This window comes from Oncorhynchus clarkii, chromosome 8, assembly GCF_045791955.1.
Source record: "Oncorhynchus clarkii lewisi isolate Uvic-CL-2024 chromosome 8, UVic_Ocla_1.0, whole genome shotgun sequence".
Classification (NCBI taxonomy): domain Eukaryota; kingdom Metazoa; phylum Chordata; class Actinopteri; order Salmoniformes; family Salmonidae; genus Oncorhynchus; species Oncorhynchus clarkii.
Window position 1 is genome coordinate 17478419 of NC_092154.1, and position 19545 is coordinate 17497963.

General features: G+C 43.0%; 1 protein-coding gene, 1 long non-coding RNA gene and 8 other non-coding genes across 10 annotated transcripts; 1 reads left to right on the plus strand and 9 right to left on the minus strand.

Moving 5' to 3' along the window:
- Nucleotides 1-161: 161 nt before the first annotated feature.
- LOC139415723 (small nucleolar RNA SNORD50) lies at nt 162-233 on the minus strand. Its single transcript, XR_011634998.1, has one exon. It is a non-coding gene; the product is annotated as a small nucleolar RNA SNORD50 (small nucleolar RNA).
- Nucleotides 234-413: 180 nt separating this feature from the next.
- On the minus strand, nt 414-485 carry LOC139415712 (small nucleolar RNA SNORD50). Its single transcript, XR_011634988.1, has one exon. It is a non-coding gene; the product is annotated as a small nucleolar RNA SNORD50 (small nucleolar RNA).
- A 176-nt stretch (nt 486-661) lies between these two features.
- On the minus strand, nt 662-733 carry LOC139415724 (small nucleolar RNA SNORD50). Its single transcript, XR_011634999.1, has one exon. It is a non-coding gene; the product is annotated as a small nucleolar RNA SNORD50 (small nucleolar RNA).
- A 175-nt stretch (nt 734-908) lies between these two features.
- On the minus strand, nt 909-980 carry LOC139415713 (small nucleolar RNA SNORD50). The gene has a single exon (XR_011634989.1). It is a non-coding gene; the product is annotated as a small nucleolar RNA SNORD50 (small nucleolar RNA).
- Nucleotides 981-1156: 176 nt separating this feature from the next.
- LOC139415725 (small nucleolar RNA SNORD50) lies at nt 1157-1228 on the minus strand. Its single transcript, XR_011635000.1, has one exon. It is a non-coding gene; the product is annotated as a small nucleolar RNA SNORD50 (small nucleolar RNA).
- Nucleotides 1229-1265: 37 nt separating this feature from the next.
- Nucleotides 1266-10369, minus strand: LOC139415035 (uncharacterized). The gene is made up of 4 exons (XR_011634928.1): nt 10258-10369; nt 9820-9855; nt 1518-1569; nt 1266-1325 (listed from the first exon to the last, which is right to left on the minus strand). It is a non-coding gene; the product is annotated as an uncharacterized lncRNA (long non-coding RNA).
- LOC139415726 (small nucleolar RNA SNORD50) lies at nt 1405-1476 on the minus strand. Its single transcript, XR_011635001.1, has one exon. It is a non-coding gene; the product is annotated as a small nucleolar RNA SNORD50 (small nucleolar RNA).
- Nucleotides 1657-1728, minus strand: LOC139415714 (small nucleolar RNA SNORD50). Its single transcript, XR_011634990.1, has one exon. It is a non-coding gene; the product is annotated as a small nucleolar RNA SNORD50 (small nucleolar RNA).
- On the minus strand, nt 1905-1976 carry LOC139415728 (small nucleolar RNA SNORD50). Its single transcript, XR_011635003.1, has one exon. It is a non-coding gene; the product is annotated as a small nucleolar RNA SNORD50 (small nucleolar RNA).
- A 276-nt stretch (nt 10370-10645) lies between the features above and the next one.
- Nucleotides 10646-18635, plus strand: LOC139415034 (mitotic checkpoint serine/threonine-protein kinase BUB1-like). Its single transcript, XM_071162791.1, has 23 exons — nt 10646-10668; nt 10868-10927; nt 11302-11640; nt 11713-11756; nt 11863-11942; nt 12055-12101; nt 12195-12379; nt 12610-12746; nt 12850-13379; nt 13580-13626; nt 13739-13858; nt 14086-14202; nt 14441-14522; nt 14632-14707; nt 14853-15021; nt 15233-15302; nt 15465-16384; nt 16493-16593; nt 16796-16957; nt 17276-17433; nt 17649-17826; nt 17916-18022; nt 18148-18635. Exons 1-23 carry the CDS (start codon nt 10646-10648, stop codon nt 18341-18343), a joined length of 3948 nt encoding a protein of 1315 aa, XP_071018892.1. The 3' UTR covers nt 18344-18635.
- The last annotated feature ends 910 nt before the right edge of the window (nt 18636-19545 follow it).

Sequence of the window (19545 nt, forward strand, 5' to 3'; positions counted from 1 at the left end):
ACTAGGAGTAGACAACAGATTCTTACAGGTGTTACAGGAAGCCATGTTCTGGTGTAGAGGATTCCATTTCTGGTCTGCATATCTGAAAAACGGTAAGAGGAACAGTTTCACATTAAACCCTGGTGCATGTTCAACTGTGGTATCAGAAATCGGCAAATGGTATTTCAGAAGTCAGATCCAATAGGGTTGTCAATCTTACAGGAATCAGGTTCGGGATAGGTTCATCCTTAATACAATCTTGCAACGAGTTTGCACAAAACTAACAGATACTTACAGTTGTTAGCTACAGACTGTAATTTTCCCATCAATGTCTGGTCTGCAGTTCCCTGAAAGACAGTATGGTAAAACAATATTACCATTAACTTTATTGTGCATGGATGTTCAAATGCATCATGATCAATTATGCTAATTGTATTTCAGAAGTCAGATCCGACAGGGTTGTCAATCTTACAGGAATCAGGTTCGGGATAGGTTCATCCTTAATACAATCTTTGCAAAAAACTAGGAGTAGACAACAGATTCTTACAGGTGTTACAGGAAGCCATGTTCTGGTGTAGAGGATTCCATTTCTGGTCTGCATATCTGAAAAACGGTAAGAGGAACAGTTTCACATTAAACCCTGGTGCATGTTCAACTGTGGTATCAGAAATCTGCAAATGGTATTTCAGAAGTCAGATCCAATAGGGTTGTCAATCTTACAGGAATCAGGTTCGGGATAGGTTCATCCTTAATACAATCTTGCAACGAGTTTGCACAAAACTAACAGATACTTACAGTTGTTAGCTACAGACTGTAATTTTCCCATCAATGTCTGGTCTGCAGTTCCCTGAAAGACAGAACAGTCAAAATATTAACATGAAGTTTGAGCATGCATGTTAAAATGCATCATGATCAATTATGCTAATTGTATTTCAGAAGTCAGATCCGACAGGGTTGTCAATCTTACAGGAATCAGGTTCGGGATAGGTTCATCCTTAATACAATCTTTGAAAAAAACTAGGAGTAGACAACAGATTCTTACAGGTGTTACAGGAAGCCATGTTCTGGTGTAGAGGATTCCATTTCTGGTCTGCATATCTGAAAAACGGTAAGAGGAACAGTTTCACATTAAACCCTGGTGCATGTTCAACTGTGGTATCAGAAATCTGCAAATGGTATTTCAGAAGTCAGATCCAATAGGGTTGTCAATCTTACAGGAATCAGGTTCGGGATAGGTTCATCCTTAATACAATCTTTGAAAAAAACTAGGAGTAGACAACAGATTCTTACAGGTGTTACAGGAAGCCATGTTCTGGTGTAGAGGATTCCATTTCTGGTCTGCATATCTGAAAAACGGTAAGAGGAACAGTTTCACATTAAACCCTGGTGCATGTTCAACTGTGGTATCAGAAATCGGCAAATGGTATTTCAGAAGTCAGATCCAATAGGGTTGTCAATCTTACAGGAATCAGGTTCGGGATAGGTTCATCCTTAATACAATCTTGCAACGAGTTTGCACAAAACTAACAGATACTTACAGTTGTTAGCTACAGACTGTAATTTTCCCATCAATGTCTGGTCTGCAGTTCCCTGAAAGACAGTATGGTAAAACAATATTACCATTAACTTTATTGTGCATGGATGTTCAAATGCATCATGATCAATTATGCTAATTGTATTTCAGAAGTCAGATCCGACAGGGTTGTCAATCTTACAGGAATCAGGTTCGGGATAGGTTCATCCTTAATACAATCTTTGCAAAAAACTAGGAGTAGACAACAGATTCTTACAGGTGTTACAGGAAGCCATGTTCTGGTGTAGAGGATTCCATTTCTGGTCTGCATATCTGAAAAACGGTAAGAGGAACAGTTTCACATTAAACCCTGGTGCATGTTCAACTGTGGTATCAGAAATCTGCAAATGGTATTTCAGAAGTCAGATCCAATAGGGTTGTCAATCTTACAGGAATCAGGTTCGGGGTAGGTTCATCCTTAATACAATCTTGCAACAACTTTATTGTGCATGGATGTGTAGTGCAATTGTTAAGTATTCAGACAGTGACTTTTTCTGCATTCGGTTACGGTCTAGCATTATTCTAAAATGCATAAAATAAAAGAAATCCTCATCTACACACAATACCCCATAATGACAAAGCAAAAACAGGTTTAATTTTAATTTGGTAAAAAATTAAAACACCCTGAAATCTCATTTACATAAGTAATCCAACCCTTACTCAGTTTATTTTATTTCACCTTTATTTAAGCAGGTAGGCTAGTTGAGAACAAGTTCTCATTTACAACTGCGACCTGGCCAAGATAAAACAAAGCAGCGCTACACAAACACCACAAGAGTTACACATGGAATAAACAAACATACAATAGAAAAAGTCTATATACATTGTGGGCAAATGAGGTAGGATAAGGGAGTTAGGCAAAAAATAGTCCGTTGTGGCGAAATTATTACAATATAGCAATTAAACACGAGTGATAGATGTGCAGAAGATGAATGTGCAAGTGGAGATACTGGGGTGCAAAGGAGCTAAATAAATAAATAAACAACATTATGGGGATGAGGTAGCTTGGATGGGCTATTTACAGATGGGCTATGTACAGTTGCAGTGATCTGTGAGCTGCTCTGACAGCTGGTGCTTAAATTTTGTGAGGCAGATATGAGTCTCCAGCTTCAGTGATTTTTGCATTTTCCAGTCATTGGCAGCAGAGAACTGGAAGGAAAGGCAGCCAAATGAGGAATTGGCTTTGGGGGTGACTGGTGAAATATACCTACTGGAGCATGTGCTATGGGTGGGGTGCTGCTATGGTGACAAGTGAGCTGAGATAAGGCAGGGCTTTACCTAGCAAAGACTTATAGATGACCTGGAGCCAGTGGGTTTGGCATCGAATATAAAGTGAGGGCCAGCCAGTGAGAGCATACAGGTCGCAGTGGTGGGTAGTATATGGGGCTTTGGTGACAAAACGGACGGCACTGTGATAGACTGCATCCAATTTGTTGAGTAGGGTATTGGAGGCTATTTTGTAAATGACGTCGCCGAAGTCAAGGATCGGTAGGATAGTCAGTTTTATGAGGGTGTTTGCCAGCATGAGTGAAGGATGCTTTGTTGCGAAATAGGGAGCCGATTCTAGATTTAATTTTGGATTGGAGATGCGTAATGTGAGTCTGGAAGGAGAGTTTACAGTCTAACCAGACGCCTAGGTATTTGTAGATGTCCACATATTCTAAGTCAGAAACGTCCAGAGTAGTGATGCTGGTAGCGATCGGTTGAAGAGCATGTATTTAGTTTTACTTGCATTTCAGAACCATTGGAGGCCACGGAAGGAGAGTTGTATGGCGTTGAAGCTCGTCTGGAGGTTAGGTAACACAGTGTCCAAAGAAGGGCCAGAAGTAATACAGAATGGTGTCGTCCGCGTAGAGGTGGATCAGAGAATCACCAGCTGCAAGAGCGACATCATTGATGTATACAGAGAAGAGAGTTGATAATTCAACCCTGTGGCACCCCCATAGAGAGACTGCCAGAGGTCCGGACAACAGGTCCTCCGATTTGACACACTGAACTCTGTCTGAGAAGTAGTTGGTGAACCAGGCGAGGCAGTCATTTGAGAAACCAAGGCTGTTGAATCATCCGATAAGAATGTGTTGATTGACTGAGTCGAAAGCGTTGGCCAGGTCGATGAATACAGCTGAACAGTATTGTACTTTGAAGAACCTTTGGCAGCAATTACAGCCTAGAGTCTTCTTGGGTATAATGCTACAAGCTTGGCACTTGTATTTGGAGAGTTTTCCCATTCTTCTCTGCAGATCATCTCAAGCTCTGTCAGGTTGGATGGGGAGCATCGCTGCACAGCTATTTTCGGGTCTTTCCAGAGATGTTCGATCGGGTTCATGTCCGGACTCTGGCTGGGCCACTCAAGGACATTCAGAAACTTATCCTGAAGCCACTGCTGCGTTGTCTTGGCTGTTTGCTTATGGTTGTTGTCCTGTTAGAAGGTGAACCTATGCCTCAGTCTGAGCTCCTGAGCGCTCTGAAGCAGGTTGTCATCAAGTATCTCTCTGTACTTTGTTCTGCTCATCTTTCCCTTGATCCTGACTAGTCTCCCAGTCCCTGCCGCTGAAAAACTTCCCCACAACATGTTGCTGCCACCACCATGCTTCACCGTAGGGATGATGCCAGGTTTCCTCCAGACATGACGCTTGGCATTCAGGGCAAAGAGTTCAATCTTGGTTTCATCAGACCAAATAATCTTGTTTCTTGTGGTCTGATAGTCCTTTAGGTGCCTTTTGGCAAACTCCAAACTGGCTGTCATGTGCCTTTTACTGAGGATGGGCTTCCATCTGGCCACTCTACAACAAAGGCCTGATTGGTGGAGTGCTGCAGAGGTTGTCCTTCTGGAAGGTTCTCCCATATCTCCAGAGGAACTCTGGAGCTCTGTCAGAGTGACCATAAGGTTCTTACTCACCTCCCTGACCAAGGCCATTCTCCCACGATTGCTGTTTGGCCGGGCAGCCAGCTCGAGGAAGAGTCTTGGCGGTTTCAAACTTCTTCCATTTAAGAATGATGGAGGCCACTGTGTTCTTGGGGACCTTCAATGCTGAATACATTTTTTGGTACCCTTCCCCAGATCTGTGCCTCGACACAATCCTGTCTTCCAGCTCTACAGACAATTCTTCCAACCTCACGGCTTGTTTTTACTCTGACATGCACTGTCAACTGTGGGACATTATACAGGATGCACCGGAGCTCAATTTCAAGTCTCATAGCAAAGGGTCTGAATACTTATGTAAACAATTTCATTTTTAAAATTGATACATTTGCAAAAATGTCAAAAAACCTGTTCATGCTTTGTCATTATGGGGTAGTGTGTGTAGATTGAGTTTTATTCATTTTTTAAATCCATTTTAGAATAAGACTGTAACGTAACAAAATGGGGGGAAAACAAAGGGGTCTGAACACTTTCCGGGAATGCACTGTACGTAATTGTAATGCATATATAATTGCAATTAGTAATAATATTAGCTAGCAACAATATATAAATACTCTATTTTCATATTTTACAAACTGAAGGTTGACAAAGTTTTAAAAAAGACAGGTAAAGGGGGATCACGTGACCCTTGGACGAGATGGCCGCATGTACTAAGAGCTCCGCACAAGTAGTTTCCAATTCCTAATCTTACCTCCACTCCAAGTTCAAACTCATTTAGCTTTAGTAAGAAAAAGTCATGGCGGCTACAAAAGGCGACACTACAGGTGACATTTTTACCCGGACTCGAGTATTAGCGACGGAAAAAGCCTCCAAGAAGAAGCTAGCTTCAGAAAAAACTAGCGCCATTAGCCAGGAGCAAGAGAACCCGCTCCCCCACGAGGCACAACGAATGCCAACCTCGCACTCTGTCGAAGACATCCTTTCTGAGTTGAGATCCCAACGTACAGAACTAAACACTAAATTAGATGCCATTAACTCTCAGCTCAGTGCGATAGGGGGCAAGGTGACAATCCTGGAAAACGCTTTGCCTGACATCAACAACAAGATAACCATAAACGCGGGGCGCCTGGACGAGGCAGAGGGGCGAATCCTATCCATGGAAAACTTATTGACAGATGCCATGGAAACAATAGCATATGCTAAAAAGAAAATCGAGCATCTGGAAGAGAAAACAGAGGACGAAGGAATAATTGTGTTCTATTCAATCTGGGCGAAAAAGAAGAGGGAAACATGCCACTGATCCGCTAGCTGCAAGACAAACTTCCCGAGTGGCTCCACATGTCCACCGACAGGCCCATAGAACTCGAGAGAGCTCACCGAGCACTGAGGCCCCCACCAGCAGCCAGACAACCACCGCGTCCAATCACCATACGTTTCCTGAGATTCACCGACAAGGAACGAGTCCTACAGGCAGCGAAAAACAACACCATCACAGTGGGAAACGCCAAACTCGCTTTACACCAGGACCTGTCAGCTGGAATACGCCGAAAGCGCCGAGAATTTGACGAAGTGAAGAAATACTCCATTGACCGAGGCATCTTCAGGGGATTCAAATACCCAAACGAGCTCAGGATTCTTCACCAAGGAGCCTTGCGACACTTCAAAACTCCCGAAGAGGCAAAACGTTTTTTGAAAGACAATCCTGGCCAATGAGAAACAGACCAATGACTAAATGCGATTAATGCCATTACTAAAGGAGGTAAGACGACATATAGCCGATATCCAGAGACCCACCCCCTAAAGGTCATTATAGCCGTCCAATTTATATTTATTTTCCTTTAACTGAGCGGGATGGGCTGTATAGCCTAACCTAGGCCTACTAATGTTTCAGCCTACTTTTATTTCCCTGTTTTTTTTTTTTGTTGTTGTTGCTATTATTACTTGGGGTTCCCTATGTCCCTCGGGGGAGGTATATGTAGGCTTGGCTATTGATTTAATTTTTCTCCCCTCTTTTACTGTGGTCTGGACGAGGGCAACTATGTTATTTACTCAATGCGGGGTGGAGAGGATGAGGCATTTATTTGGTGGGGAGAGGGAGACGTTGTGCGTTGCTAACTGTTCCCGGTTTTTGTTTTATTCGGAACACAGAATTGAGACTGAGTGGGGGGGGGGGGGGGGGGTAAAAGATCCAACGGGATGTGTCGAGTTGTTTTGGAACTCGGCTGGGGTGTTCAGAGATTATTTTATGTACACCATTTATTTTCCTTTTATGTGAACCCAGCTGTAATTACTATCCATTTTTACCCAGCGATGACTTGCACTAAAGTTCGATTACTGCTCGATGACGATGACTAGTACCTTGAATCTATTGACATGGAACTGCCATGGTCTAGGGCATGCAATAAAACGAAAAAAGATACTATGTGCTCTAAAAAAGGAAAAAGCAGACATCGCGCTATTACAAGAGACACACCTCTGTGATGCTGAACATGCCAAACTCCGCAGAGCTTGGGTGGGACAGGTGTATTTCTCATCTTTCAAATCAAACAGTAGAGGCACAGCCATACTTATCCATAAAAATGTTCCATTCATAATTGACAAAAACATATCTGATCCGGAGGGGAGATTTATTTTGATAACTGGGTCACTATATGGTCAACCAATTACTATATTAAACATATACGCCCCTAACACAGATACTCCTGCCTTCATGTCAAAAATTATAACCCTGTTCAATGAGCATTGTGTCTCCTTTGGCGTGGTGGCCGGAGATTTTAATTGTACCCTTAACCCAACCCTAGACAAATCATCTCAAGTCCCCACCACAAATCCTAGATCTGCAAAGATGTTGCTCTCTTACTAAAGAGATGGGACTGATAGATATCTGGAGAGAGACTAATAGCTAATCTATGGACTATACATACTACTCTAATGTCCATAACACCTACTCCCGTATAATTACATTTTTATCCCAAAGAGTTTCATAAATTCAGCCACTTGTACAATCGGACCCATAGCACTTTCAGACCACGCCTTCGTCCACCTCCGCTTTGACCTCTGTAAAAACATCCCGAGGTCAAAGAGCTGGAAATTCAACACCTCCATGCTATCAAACGAAGCGTTCCATACATTGGTAACTACATGGATAGACAACTACACACAAGACAATAAAGATTATCCTGTTTCTCCGGCCACAATGTGGGACACTGCTAAAGCCACACTAAGAGGTCATCTAATTGCATATGCTTCCTCTAAGAAAAAAGCAATGGAGGCACACAGGCTAGATCTTGAGAGGGAGCTGGAATGCTGTGAAAAAATACATAAATAATCCCTAGACAGCACTTCCTGGAGCCATCTTAAAGCATCCAAAGCCAAACTGAATTTGGACTACACTCGGGAGATAACTTTTTTTAAAATCTTTACTAAACAGAAATACCATGAGTATAGCATAGATAGATCCTGGAGGCAATTACCTCCATGCCACCTAATAAGTCCCCAGGCCCAGATGGATTCCCCAGAGAGTTCTACAAAGCTTTTTGGTCCCAGCTCAGCCCTATCTTCATGCCAATGCTGGAGGATTTTTGTAAAAACGGAGTCTGGGAGAACTCAATGCACACAGCTCGCATTACAGTGTTGCTGAAAAGAGACAAGGACCCCCTATCCTGCTCGTCCTTCCGGCCCATAAGCTTGTTGGATTTCGACTATAAAATAATTACCAAATTGCTCGCCAAAAGACTAAACACTCTTCTTCCCAAAATAATAAAAGCGGACCAAACTGGATTTATTAGAGACAGATACTCTTCTGATAACATTCGCCGTCTTTTTGATATTATTGATCAAGTAAACGCACAGAAGACCCCTGTCCTGCTGGCTTCACTGGATGCCGAGAAGGCGTTTGACAGGATGGAGTGGAGCTTTCTGTTTTCAGTCTTAGAAAAGTTCAATATGGGCCCAAATTTTATTAAATGGATCAAATCACTATACTCTCATCCAAATGCCATGGTGACTACTAATGGACTGAACTCTGACAGATTCCCTCTGGAACGGGGCACAAGACAAGGGTGCTCGCTGTCCCCGCTGCTCTACTTGTTGGGGGCGGAGCCTCTGGCAGAGCTGATAAGGAGCAATCCAAGTATTATGGGTGTTTCTGCAGGCGGCCTGCAGCACAAGATTTCGCTTTACGCGGATGATGTCTTGCTCTACATATCCAACCCTGAGAAATCCCTCCCTCTCATTTTAGACACAATTGCTCAGTATGGCAAGTTTTCAGGTTATAAGATCAATTTTGACAAATCCACTGCCTGCCCTCTCAATATTACATTCACCAGCTCTATGAAGACACTTTGTCCTTTCCAATGGAAAACACAGGGGTTTTAATACCTCGGGATCTTCATAACACCAGATCTGAATAGCCTTTTTAAGGAAAATTATCTTCCACTCCTGGACCGAATCAAGAACGATCTCCAAACCTGGATCTCCCTCCCAATTAGCTTAGTAGGAAGAATTAATGTAATCCGTATGAACGTCCTCCCTAGACTGAACTACTTATTTCAGATGCTCCCATGCTATCTCCCAGTTTCCTTCTTCAAAACAACTAACCAAAGCATCACCAAATTTATATGGGGCAATAAAAAACCTAGGATCAAGTTTTCCACTCTATCGAAACCTGAATCTAAGGGTGGTCTTGCCCTTCAATTGTACTACTGGTCTGCCCAAATCCGCAACATGCTAACATGGATCACAAACAGACAAGAGTCAACGTGGATTCAGATAGAAGCCCAATCCTGTGGTTCATTGCCCTTAAGCTCAATTATATTCATTAATAACTTTAGTGAAATGGGCAACATAGCCAAAACCTTTGTGATTTACAGCACCCTACTAGCGTGGAGGGACTGTAAGAAATACCTGGGCATTTCCTCCCAAATATGTTCTCACTCGCCTATAGTGGGCAACCCAGACTTGCCAAAAGCCCTGAGGGAGGCCAACTTTAATCTTTGGCATACTCTAGGAATCAGGACCTTTTCAGACCTATTTCATCAGAAAACCACTACACTGAAATCCTTTCAAGAGCTCTGCAGTGAATTCGATGTGCCAAGATCCCATTTTTTCAAATATCTTCAAATTAGACATGTAATTTCCTCATTTACCTCCAAGAGGAGGTTTAGAACTCAGTTGAATGAAGTTGAAACCCTTCTTGTCACAGCACAATCCATTAAAGGCAAAATATCTTACATATCTTACATCTGCTCTTTTAGGAGCAGTCGCTCTTTTTTAATACAATCTTGAACAAAACTAGCAGCTGTTAAAATACAGTAAATTCTTACAGGTTGTCTTGTTTTTGCATACAGACTTTAATGTTATGCCACACTATTTCACAAAACTAGCAGCAGTTAAATTGACTTACAGGAGTTCCATTTTTTTTCTTCATTTCTGCAGTCCCCTGAAAGACATTAAGACAAGAATAGCCTGTTAACATGTACATTTATTGTGCATGTTCAAATATAACATAGCTAGCTAATGTAATGTAAATTGTATTTCAGTAGTCAGATACGACAGTGTTGTCGAATTTCAGAAGTCAGATTCGTCAGTGTCTACAATTTTGCACAAACCTAGCAGCAGTTCATTCATACAGCCGTTAGTTTTTCCTTCGAGCTAATGTTTCTGGGTTGCAAAAGGTGCTTCGCTAACAAGCAAAAGCAAACTTCGCTAACACGTGGTGCTCTACTTATGCTTAACATTATTTCACATATCATTTTTAAAAGTGATGATTGACAACTAATGTCAATAGCTATCTGTCGTGCGATCTAGGTTATAACTGCAGATGTATTGCTAATAGTCTTACTTCCAGTGAACTTCGCCAGCAAGCTAACTGAGTTAACAAGTTGGAAATTGCAGATAAAAGAGATTCCGTAAGCGTTTCGTGAAGTACTTATATTCAAATTCATCACACGATTCAAAACAGCCGATTCAAGCATTGGCGAAAGTGCCATTGAAATCGCGTTTTTCTCGCTCCAAAGGCGCTGATTGGCTCCATTCGGATTTGTCGCCGTGCTTACTGATGACGTACCAGCTAAACGCGCAATTTGAAATGTACCAGCTAATCTAACTAGCCAGCTGTGAATGAATCTAGCGGAGCCTTTTTTTTAAATTAATTTAGTCAATTAATTAATTTAACTTGCTTGTAAATTGCTCGTATTTGTATTGTTATAAAATTTGTTGTTCAGTACACCATGGATGTTGGTTCACATTTACAGTAAGTTCCGATTTTAGTTAGCGAACTAGCTACGCGTTAACTGTTGATTTCCCCAACCAACTAACGCAAATTATTGACAATAAGATAACTATCTAACTAAGTAATGATTTCTCCCAAAAATGTGTGAATAATATTACATTTGATAGTTATAGATGTTTCTTTGATACCAGGGTTATAAACAAATGTTTTGGTTTTACAGGAGTTTTGAGCAAAGCTTAAACAACTATACCGGAGACGACCCACTCGATCCATGGGACAGGTAACTTGTCAATGCAATGTGTGTAACCTTTAGTTAATTAGAACAACTTCTTACTTACAATGACGGCCTGCCGAGGGACAGAACAACAGATTTTTAACTTTTCAGCTCTGGGTTTCGATCCATCAACCTTTTGTTATTGGCCCTTCAGAGGGGGCCACCAACGAAAAGTAGACAATGAATGGTTATTCATCTGGCATTGATTTGACATTTTCACATGCATATCGCATTTGGTTTGAGAGGAATATAACGTTGTAAAAAAAAAACGAAATCGAAGTACTGATGAAGCAAGCAATTGATTGTGATTAGTCATCTATGTTTTTTTGTCCAGCTTAAATTTGTTGGTGTATAACTCTTTACCATTTACATTATTTCAGGTTTATAAAATATCTAGAGAAGAGACTACCTGCTGAAGACTCCAAAGCGATGTCTCTTGTGCTAGATCGTCTAGTACAAAGATTTCTCCAAGAAGAGCGTTATACCAATGACATCCGATACGTAAACTACTGCATTAAATGTGCAAGTTATTACAATGAGCCCATCAAACTATACAGCCACATATACAGTAAGGGCATTGGCACCAGAGATGCAGTCCTCTATGTGGCGTGGGCTCAACAGTTTGAGCAGCAGGGCCTGCTTCAACAGGCTGACGCCGTGTACCAGAGAGCCATTGAAAACCAAGCTAAGCCAACTGACACTGTCCTTCAGCAATACAGGTAACTTGAAGTATTGTGTTTACCTTTCCATGTTGATGTTTCTATTGTTGATACATTTTAATGTATTCACAGAATGTTCCAAACCAGGACTTCTGGAAGTGGGGCAGGGGCTTCAGGTGAGACTTTTGTGTGCATTTCTTCCTTCTGGACCGGATCTTTGGCTGTGGAAATTATCAAAGGAAACTAATGTATCCACTATCTAATCTGTGTTTATGAAAACAGAAGCTGTACGGAATCCTCTTCAGAATTCCAACTTGGTAAATCAGCTGCATACCCACAGAGTGCCCAGCCCACAGTGCAAGGTGAGTTACTAACAGTTTTTGTAGCTTCAAACTTGGTATACATTGGTTAGTGGCCGTTTCTCATGTGTTGTTCATAGAAAGTGATCAATATGATATATTTTTTTTGCCACAGGACCCTGAACGTCTGTTCCAACTCCCTACAGACAGAACTGTTTGCATGTAAGTCACTAGACAGAATACCAATTCTTCTTCTTGTCCCTTATTTTCGGAACGTTACATTATATTACCTCTAATGAAATTACTCTACCACAGAATCTCCCGGTCTGAAAATGTGGTGGTAAATAAACCCAATCAAGGCCCGGTTGTGAGCCTGCAGACAGTGTCGATGTACCGTACGGAAGACCTCGTCTGCGATGGGTCTGAACTATGCTTCGAGGAGGTCAGGGCCAGACGATACTTTGTGAGATGCAAGCAAGAGAAGAAACGGAGAGAGTTTGGTAGGATCATATGACTTCTTAAGCCAGCGCTGTTCCATCACACTCCTCTAAAGAGAAGAAATGTATGGCTGGATTTTAGTGTAGTCAAAGACATCGATATGAACAGGCCACATGATATCCTTTAGACACCCTTCATCTAAATCAAATGCATTAACAACTGGTTGCATAGCTCACTACCACAGGGCTAATTGTGGGTTTTGACCAACGTTTTCTTTGTGTTCTGTTACCAGAGGAACGTCAGAGTTTGGTTAGAGAGCAGGAGGAGGAGGTAATGAGGATGAACCGGCTGTTGAATGAGCTGGAGAGTAATCTCTGTGTGAGCTCTACAGGCCAGGGAAGCATCGCCAGTGTTCTACCAGTGCAGCAGGTGAGAGAAAACACATTGCCTTTTTATCTTTAGTCGTTTCTGTTATAGTTTTCCTCGTACACTTAAAAAAAAAAAAAAACATTGGTATACACTTCTGTTTCAGACACTCTGCACACCTGCAACAGACCTGAATCCTGAGTTCCTCCAACATTCCTTAAGGCAACCTCTACTCTCGAGCAACCTCGGCATCAAACTCACTCCAGGCTTTAGACTGAACAGTGGACAGGACCCCAGACAAGGCTTGGTTAGGGAATCTGAGACACACCTTCAGTGCGACAATCTCAGGGCTCCCATTACAGACACTCTGCGCTCACAGAGATCCGTTTCCTCATCTGGACAGTTGGAGGAGGTAAACACCTCCCATAGACGCTCCCTCCACATGCCAGAAGCAGCAATGGGTCACTTGTGTGAATGTACAAAAGCTCCAAAACCATTTGCAGTCGCTTCCCAGGCATATTCTCTACAAGCTTCTCTAGTTCAGCCCCAACCAGAACAAAACTCTAAGCCATTTGGGTCGGCCCCACAGAAGCCAGCAGCCTACAGATCTGACGTGCAGCTTGGTGGAGTTCCAAATCAGGGTGGTCACTCTCACCTCAGCAGCATTTTCCAGCAGCACAACGGCAGCAATCATCAGTAAGTGATAATGAGTCATCATGTCTCCAGATTGGTTCTGGTTTTTCAGATGTGTAATTGTTCCCAACCAGACTTAATTACATATCTTATGCTGCTGCTTAGTCAGAGTGAAACGCCTCAGCGATTAAGCTAATTAATTTGTTTTTAATTAATTTGCCGCTCATCATCTCCAAGCTAATCTCTTCTTTGTTTTTTTCTAGTGAGGTGTCTGTGACTGACGCTCCTGAGTCGGAGGTGAAATTAGATGGTGAGTAAAGGACCGTAACCTGGGCCCATTATCCCCTTCATTGGAATCCGCATGGGAATTAAAAGATTGTTTAATCACACCGTCCCTCACTCGCTCCTATTCTCTCTGGCAGTGTCACAGGGAGGGGCTGGAAACGTGTCCCATATCACTCCTAACACTTCTCTGGGACTGGGGCAAGCCACCCCGTCCAGGGTGCTCCCATCCCCCACAGTCAACACACGGGAGGCACTTGGTGAGAAATGCATACTTTTATTGATGACTCAGTCATAAACCATGTTGTGTTTACATATTGGTGATTTAGATGTCTAAAATGCAGAAAAACCACTGTGGTGCTATCTACTACACCCAGTCCCTTTTTTTGGTGGATATATTCTAATGTTTTACCATACCTGTGTATGGGAAAGACGCTACAACCAATGGAGTCCTTAGTATCTCACCGCTCTTTACCCTCACCTCCAGATGCTATCATGGACATGTTCCAGGCTCCAACCCTCCTGCAGGAGGACCAGTTCCGCATCATGCCAATGCATCCACATCAGACAGAGAACAGCTTTGATGCTGGCTACCAGAGAACGGGTAATTCAATTCCCATCTGATTGGAACTTCTCAAAATCTTTGTTTCAGACTGTAGGTCAAAGTGCATGTAAAAAAAAATCGCATCACATTTTACAGTAAAACAAATAAATAAAATAAGAGGTAAAAGCCAACAACAGACAATAAAAGCGACACATAATGGCGGGTCGCCCTTTTTGATTTTACATACAGTGATTAAATGGTCTTTCTATAAATGTTTTTGTTGTATTATGTAATGGAGGCGACGCGTCATTCAGCAAGCCCCGCAATACAGTCCCTTTTGCCATCTTTCAGGATGAGAATGACATAAAGGAGAAATGCAGGTGAAGCATTGCATTTATTCGCCTGCATCCCTTTCTCTTTGCCGTCTCTTTAATTCAACAAAGGACATTTATTAACAATGCATTATTGTTCTTCTCCTGCTCCATTTAGTGCTGCTATGGTGGACAATGCAAAGCCACCAAGGGCCCTAGCAGAAATCCCTGTATCTAAACCAGGGAAACAAAATGTAAGTGCACAATTACATGGTGACTTACCCATGTTGATTCAACAAGGACTCAATGTTGTTGATGTTTGGGTTATTTTAAGTTGAGTACACAATGCAAACCTTTATCGTTTTGTGTGTTTGCTCATTTACATTTAAAAAAAATCAGGAATCTCCTTTGGAATTGATGCCAGATGAGAGCACTATGTGGGAAGCACGCTACAACTCCCTGGCCGCCTGCCCCAACAGCACCAGAGACTTTTCACTGTCGGCTCACCTGGTCTCCACGCCCTTCCAAAACAAAGCTCCTTACTCCTGGGACTTTGATCAATATCAAGGTAGCCCTCTGTCTGAGCTTATACAGGATGCATCCTAACGGGTACCATAGGGCTCTGGTCAAAAGTAGTGCACTATATAGGGGAATAGGGTGCCATTTGGCAGTTCATAAATCAAATGCCCTCACCTGGCAAAACGTGTCTGTAGTTCAGAACAACAATGCTGTCTATAGCAAGTACTTTTTTTTTTCTTTTTTTTTTCTTTTTTCTCTAGAAAATGATCAGCCCAGAGGCTTTGGGGGTCTGGAAGAAGTCCCTTTCCTACGACAGCCCACAAAACTCAGGTACTTAACAGTAACCCCCTATTGTAGACTACCGGTAACTGCAGTGTACTGTATGTGTTCACGTTGAATGTTTGTTGGTCCACGTTTTTGATGTGTAGTCAAGAGTGAGGGTCAAACCATTGTAGTTGCCTCCATGGCGGTGATAATGACCTCCTTCCTCAGCCCTATCATAGAGCAGAGCCCACCTGATGGGTTACCTGAGACTGGCACGGAGTGCTGTATGAGAGCTCAGGGCTTTGCTGAGCAGGGCACCATCGTGGGAGAAGGGCTAGCCCTGGCCCAGCGAAGCCTGGCTACCTGCTCCATGACTGAAGTGCAGCATCATGCCCTGGCCGCACTGTCCTTCAGAGACCAGACTGCCCCCCTGACCCATGCTGAGGTGGCAGTGGCCAAAAGCCCTCCTTCCAAGGCCTCAAAGCCAGACTGGGATGTCTATGTGAGCCCAGAGCAGTCCTCAAAGCCAGCTTTTCCTCTCCCACAGCGTGCACCTGTGGCAGAAGCATTCATTTCAAAGAGCCAGATCTATGCCCTCAAATCCAACTTTGATGTTCCAACTTGTCCAGAGAAAGCCCCAACGGCTGCCTTCGATATCCCCATGAGTCCGGAGTGTGCACCCAAGTCAGACTGGTTAGTGGTCAAAAGCCCAGAGGTTGTGGTTGAACCTGACTTGGATGCCTTCATGAGTGCCCGTCAGGGTCAGAGAACAGTCGGCATCCTTCTGGAGACCGTGGACATCCCCATGAATCCAGATCCACCTAAATTTGGCTCGGATGTGACCATGAGTCCATTCCAGTCGTCATCAAAGTTCAGAATGGATATTCCTATGAGCCCAACTCCAGAGGTGAGGTTTGGCATGGATATTCTTATGAGCCCAGACCAAGGTTCAAAGGTGAACATGGATGTTCCCATGAGTCCAGCAGCTCAAGGGGCAGCGGCTGTAGAGCTGGTCTCCGACCCCTGGGATGAGGAGCTGATTTCCTCCCTGCTCTCCAAGCTGTCCACACCACTCACCTCGCAGCCTAACTTCATCACCTGGCAGTGCAAAGTCCCCAGCATTGCACCCAAGATGACCATCAAGATCGGTAAGAAAGTCGTCTATCTTTGTGTTTACAAGCAGTGACATAAAAAATAACCCCCCCCCCCCCCAAAAAAAAAGACATCTGAAAATGGCTTTGATGGTCGTCACACAGGTGAAGGCTCCTTACGTGTTGACTGTGTACTCGGACAGGGTGCCTTTGCCACAGTCTACCAGGCAACTGACCTTAACACCTCGGAGAAGATGATTTTAAAGGTAAGATGGATCTTGACTTTATATTAATTTAAAACAGTTGACTCCCCTGACCCTTCAATGAAATTAGTAGTAATTATTTTGCCTCTGCCATTACTAAGGCCAGAGAACATGGCATGTTTTTATGGAGCTGGCCCTCACAATGAATGCGCTCCTATTGGGTGATTGATTCTCAATGCTTGAATGTGTCTTTCTTGATCTATAGGTGCAGAAACCAGCCAATCCGTGGGAGTTTTACATCAACTCTCAGCTGAATGCCCGGCTGCAGCCCAGCGTGCGCCACCTCTTTAATAACATCCACTCTGCCCACCTCTTCCAGAACGGTAGTGTGCTATTGGGCGAGCTCTACAACTGTGGCACCCTATTGGTGGGTAGTAACCCCTCTTCATCACCCACCAGACTTTGTCAATCAATTAAAGATCAAGGATACTTCCCAATTATATCCCTTTCTTCCCAAAGTGTGTAATGTTTCACTTCCATTCACTGATTTGAAAGGACTGGTATAAAAAATATAGTGGAAACTCACTCTAGCTCATGCCTGTATCAATCTAATGCTTTTAGATTTGTGGGAAGTGGTGAACAAGTTTACACTATAGGAGAAAGGCGATCTTATTGGGATGCACCCAAGGAGAGGCCACAGCAGAGCACTGAAAGGAGTTAAACATGTTTTATTATTCCCCTCTAGAATGCTGTAAACCTGTACAAGAACCTTCGTGACAAGGTGATTCCCCAGCCTCTGGTGATCTACTTCACTGTCTGCATCCTGCACATGGTGGAACAGCTGCATAATATCCACATCGTTCACGCTGACATCAAACCAGACAACTTCCTGCTGGGAGAGAGGTAGTGACGTCCCTGAGTGTGTAAAGGAGACCGATAGGAATCCTGTATCAAATGCTAAACTTAATATGTTCAACTGTGTCATTTCAGTGAGGAACATCTTTTTTTATTTGAGTATTTTCCTTCCAATCATTTAGTAGTGGGTGGATGCAGTACTCTACCAGGGATTTCCAATGTCTCCTCTTAACTGTTTTAATTGTTTGCCTGTTGTTCTTTAGGTTCCTGGAGAAAAAGTCTTTTGACCAAGATTATCTGGATCATGGCCTCTCCCTAATTGACCTCGGTCAGAGCATTGACATGACTCTGTTCCCAGAGGGCACGGCTTTCAACGCCAAGTGTATGACCTCTGGCTTCCAGTGTACAGAGATGCAGAGTGGGAGACCATGGAACTACCAGGTAAAGATTGCTTGTTTGTGTGCGTGCTCCTGTAATGATGGTGGATGTCTGATAATACCTTTTGAGGATATTAAGTTTCTTTGTTTTAGACGGACTACTTTGGTATAGCTGGAACGGTGTACTGCATGATTTTTGGAACATACATGCAAGTGACACAGGAGGGTGGCGTGTGGAAGACAAATGCAGTATTTAGAAGGTAACCCTTTTTTGCTCTCAAACTCGTTGACTACATTTGTTGTTATTTTGAAAACATCTCTCCACTCCACCGCAAATGGTTAAAATTCACACTATATTACCTTTCCCCTTGTCTGTCTCCTCCAGAAATCCCCACAGTGATCTGTGGACAGAGTTCTTCCACACTCTGCTGAATGTACCTGACTGCAGCTCCCTGCCCTGCCTGCGGAGCCTGCGCAGTAGACTGAGCACTGTGCTCCAACAGAACTACAGCAACAAGCTGCTGTCACTGAAGACCCGCCTGGTTATCCAGCTGTTAGAGAGCAGGACGACACGGAGATAGAACTCCCTGAGAACATTTCTACTCCTGGGTCCTGTTCAGTAGGTATACAATTAAAGAAAGTGGTCTGAAACTGAGTGGAACTTGGGAGATACTATCTGGACTTTATGAACAACCCTAATGAACACGACCCTGGATGGATACTACTGCGATGTCGAATTTCTAATCCATTTGTAAACACAAAAGATTGACCTTAAATCGGGTCCAGGCACTGTGATAACCTTTTATGCATTTTAATGTTTTTTTAGTGACAACCATTTGTCCATTTAAATAACAGAAATTGTGAGGTTGGCGATGTTATGGTGTATTTACATTTGTAAAGAATAAATAAAAAATTTAACATTTCTGTCTTGCAAGTGTAGTTTATCATGGCCTTTGAATTTCTTTTGGCTCTAACTTCATGCAGAAATATGTCACTAGGTGTCACCCTTGTTCAAGAAGTTGAGCAACATGCTCTAGTTTGTGAATTTAGTGTGTAATTTTAAGGACAGTATTTGATATTAACACAGTATATAGTTGTGTATTCCCTTGATACTACAATGCAAGATAAATGAAGGCGAGGCAATTATTTATGTTTCAGTACCTATTGCCAGATGTTTGATGATAGTAGCTAGGTTAATGCATCAGCAGAATATAGCAATCAAAAATGACTTTTCATCCAGAACAACAGATCAAAACAAATTAAGGAGGTGATGTACGAAATTAGCACAAAATACTTGACTGGTTCCAAGCGTCGGAGCAATTCAGTTTCGAGTCATACCAAAGACTTAAAACGGAACCCGATGCCTCTGCTTGGCGCTCGGCATTAAGGACATGGATTGGGTGATGAACCCCTGTGATAGGCTAGTGTCCTGCCCAGGAGGTGATCTGTTCTGGTTTGGACAAGGCTTTCTTACAATTCAGTTTGGATCCAGGCTACATATGTAATTACCACAATCTGTGCCTCTACAGTACAGTTCCCTCAGAGGTGCCTCTAGTTTTGCCACTGTCTATTCCATTGCTAGGCACCCTGTTTGACTCCCACTTTAACAGCTCTGCCCTCTGATGTCCTCAGCATTATTAATGAGCTTCTTTGTTTGGTCACAGTTTTTCTGTCCCCAATGGTACCCTATTCCCTCTATGGCACCCTATTCCCTTGTGGGCCCTGGTCAAAAGTAGTGCACAGGAGAGGGAATGGGGTGCCATTTGGGACATTAGCATTGTCA

Excerpts from the sequence above, each read along its gene's own strand:
- LOC139415034 (XM_071162791.1), top strand. The coding sequence starts at position 10,646 with ATGGATGTTGGTTCACATTTACA. Across the intron at positions 11,641-11,712 it reads ACTGTCCTTCAGCAATACAG|AATGTTCCAAACCAGGACTT; the intron begins GTAACTTGAAGT and ends ATGTATTCACAG. Across the intron at positions 13,627-13,738 it reads GTCGGAGGTGAAATTAGATG|TGTCACAGGGAGGGGCTGGA; the intron begins GTGAGTAAAGGA and ends TCTCTCTGGCAG.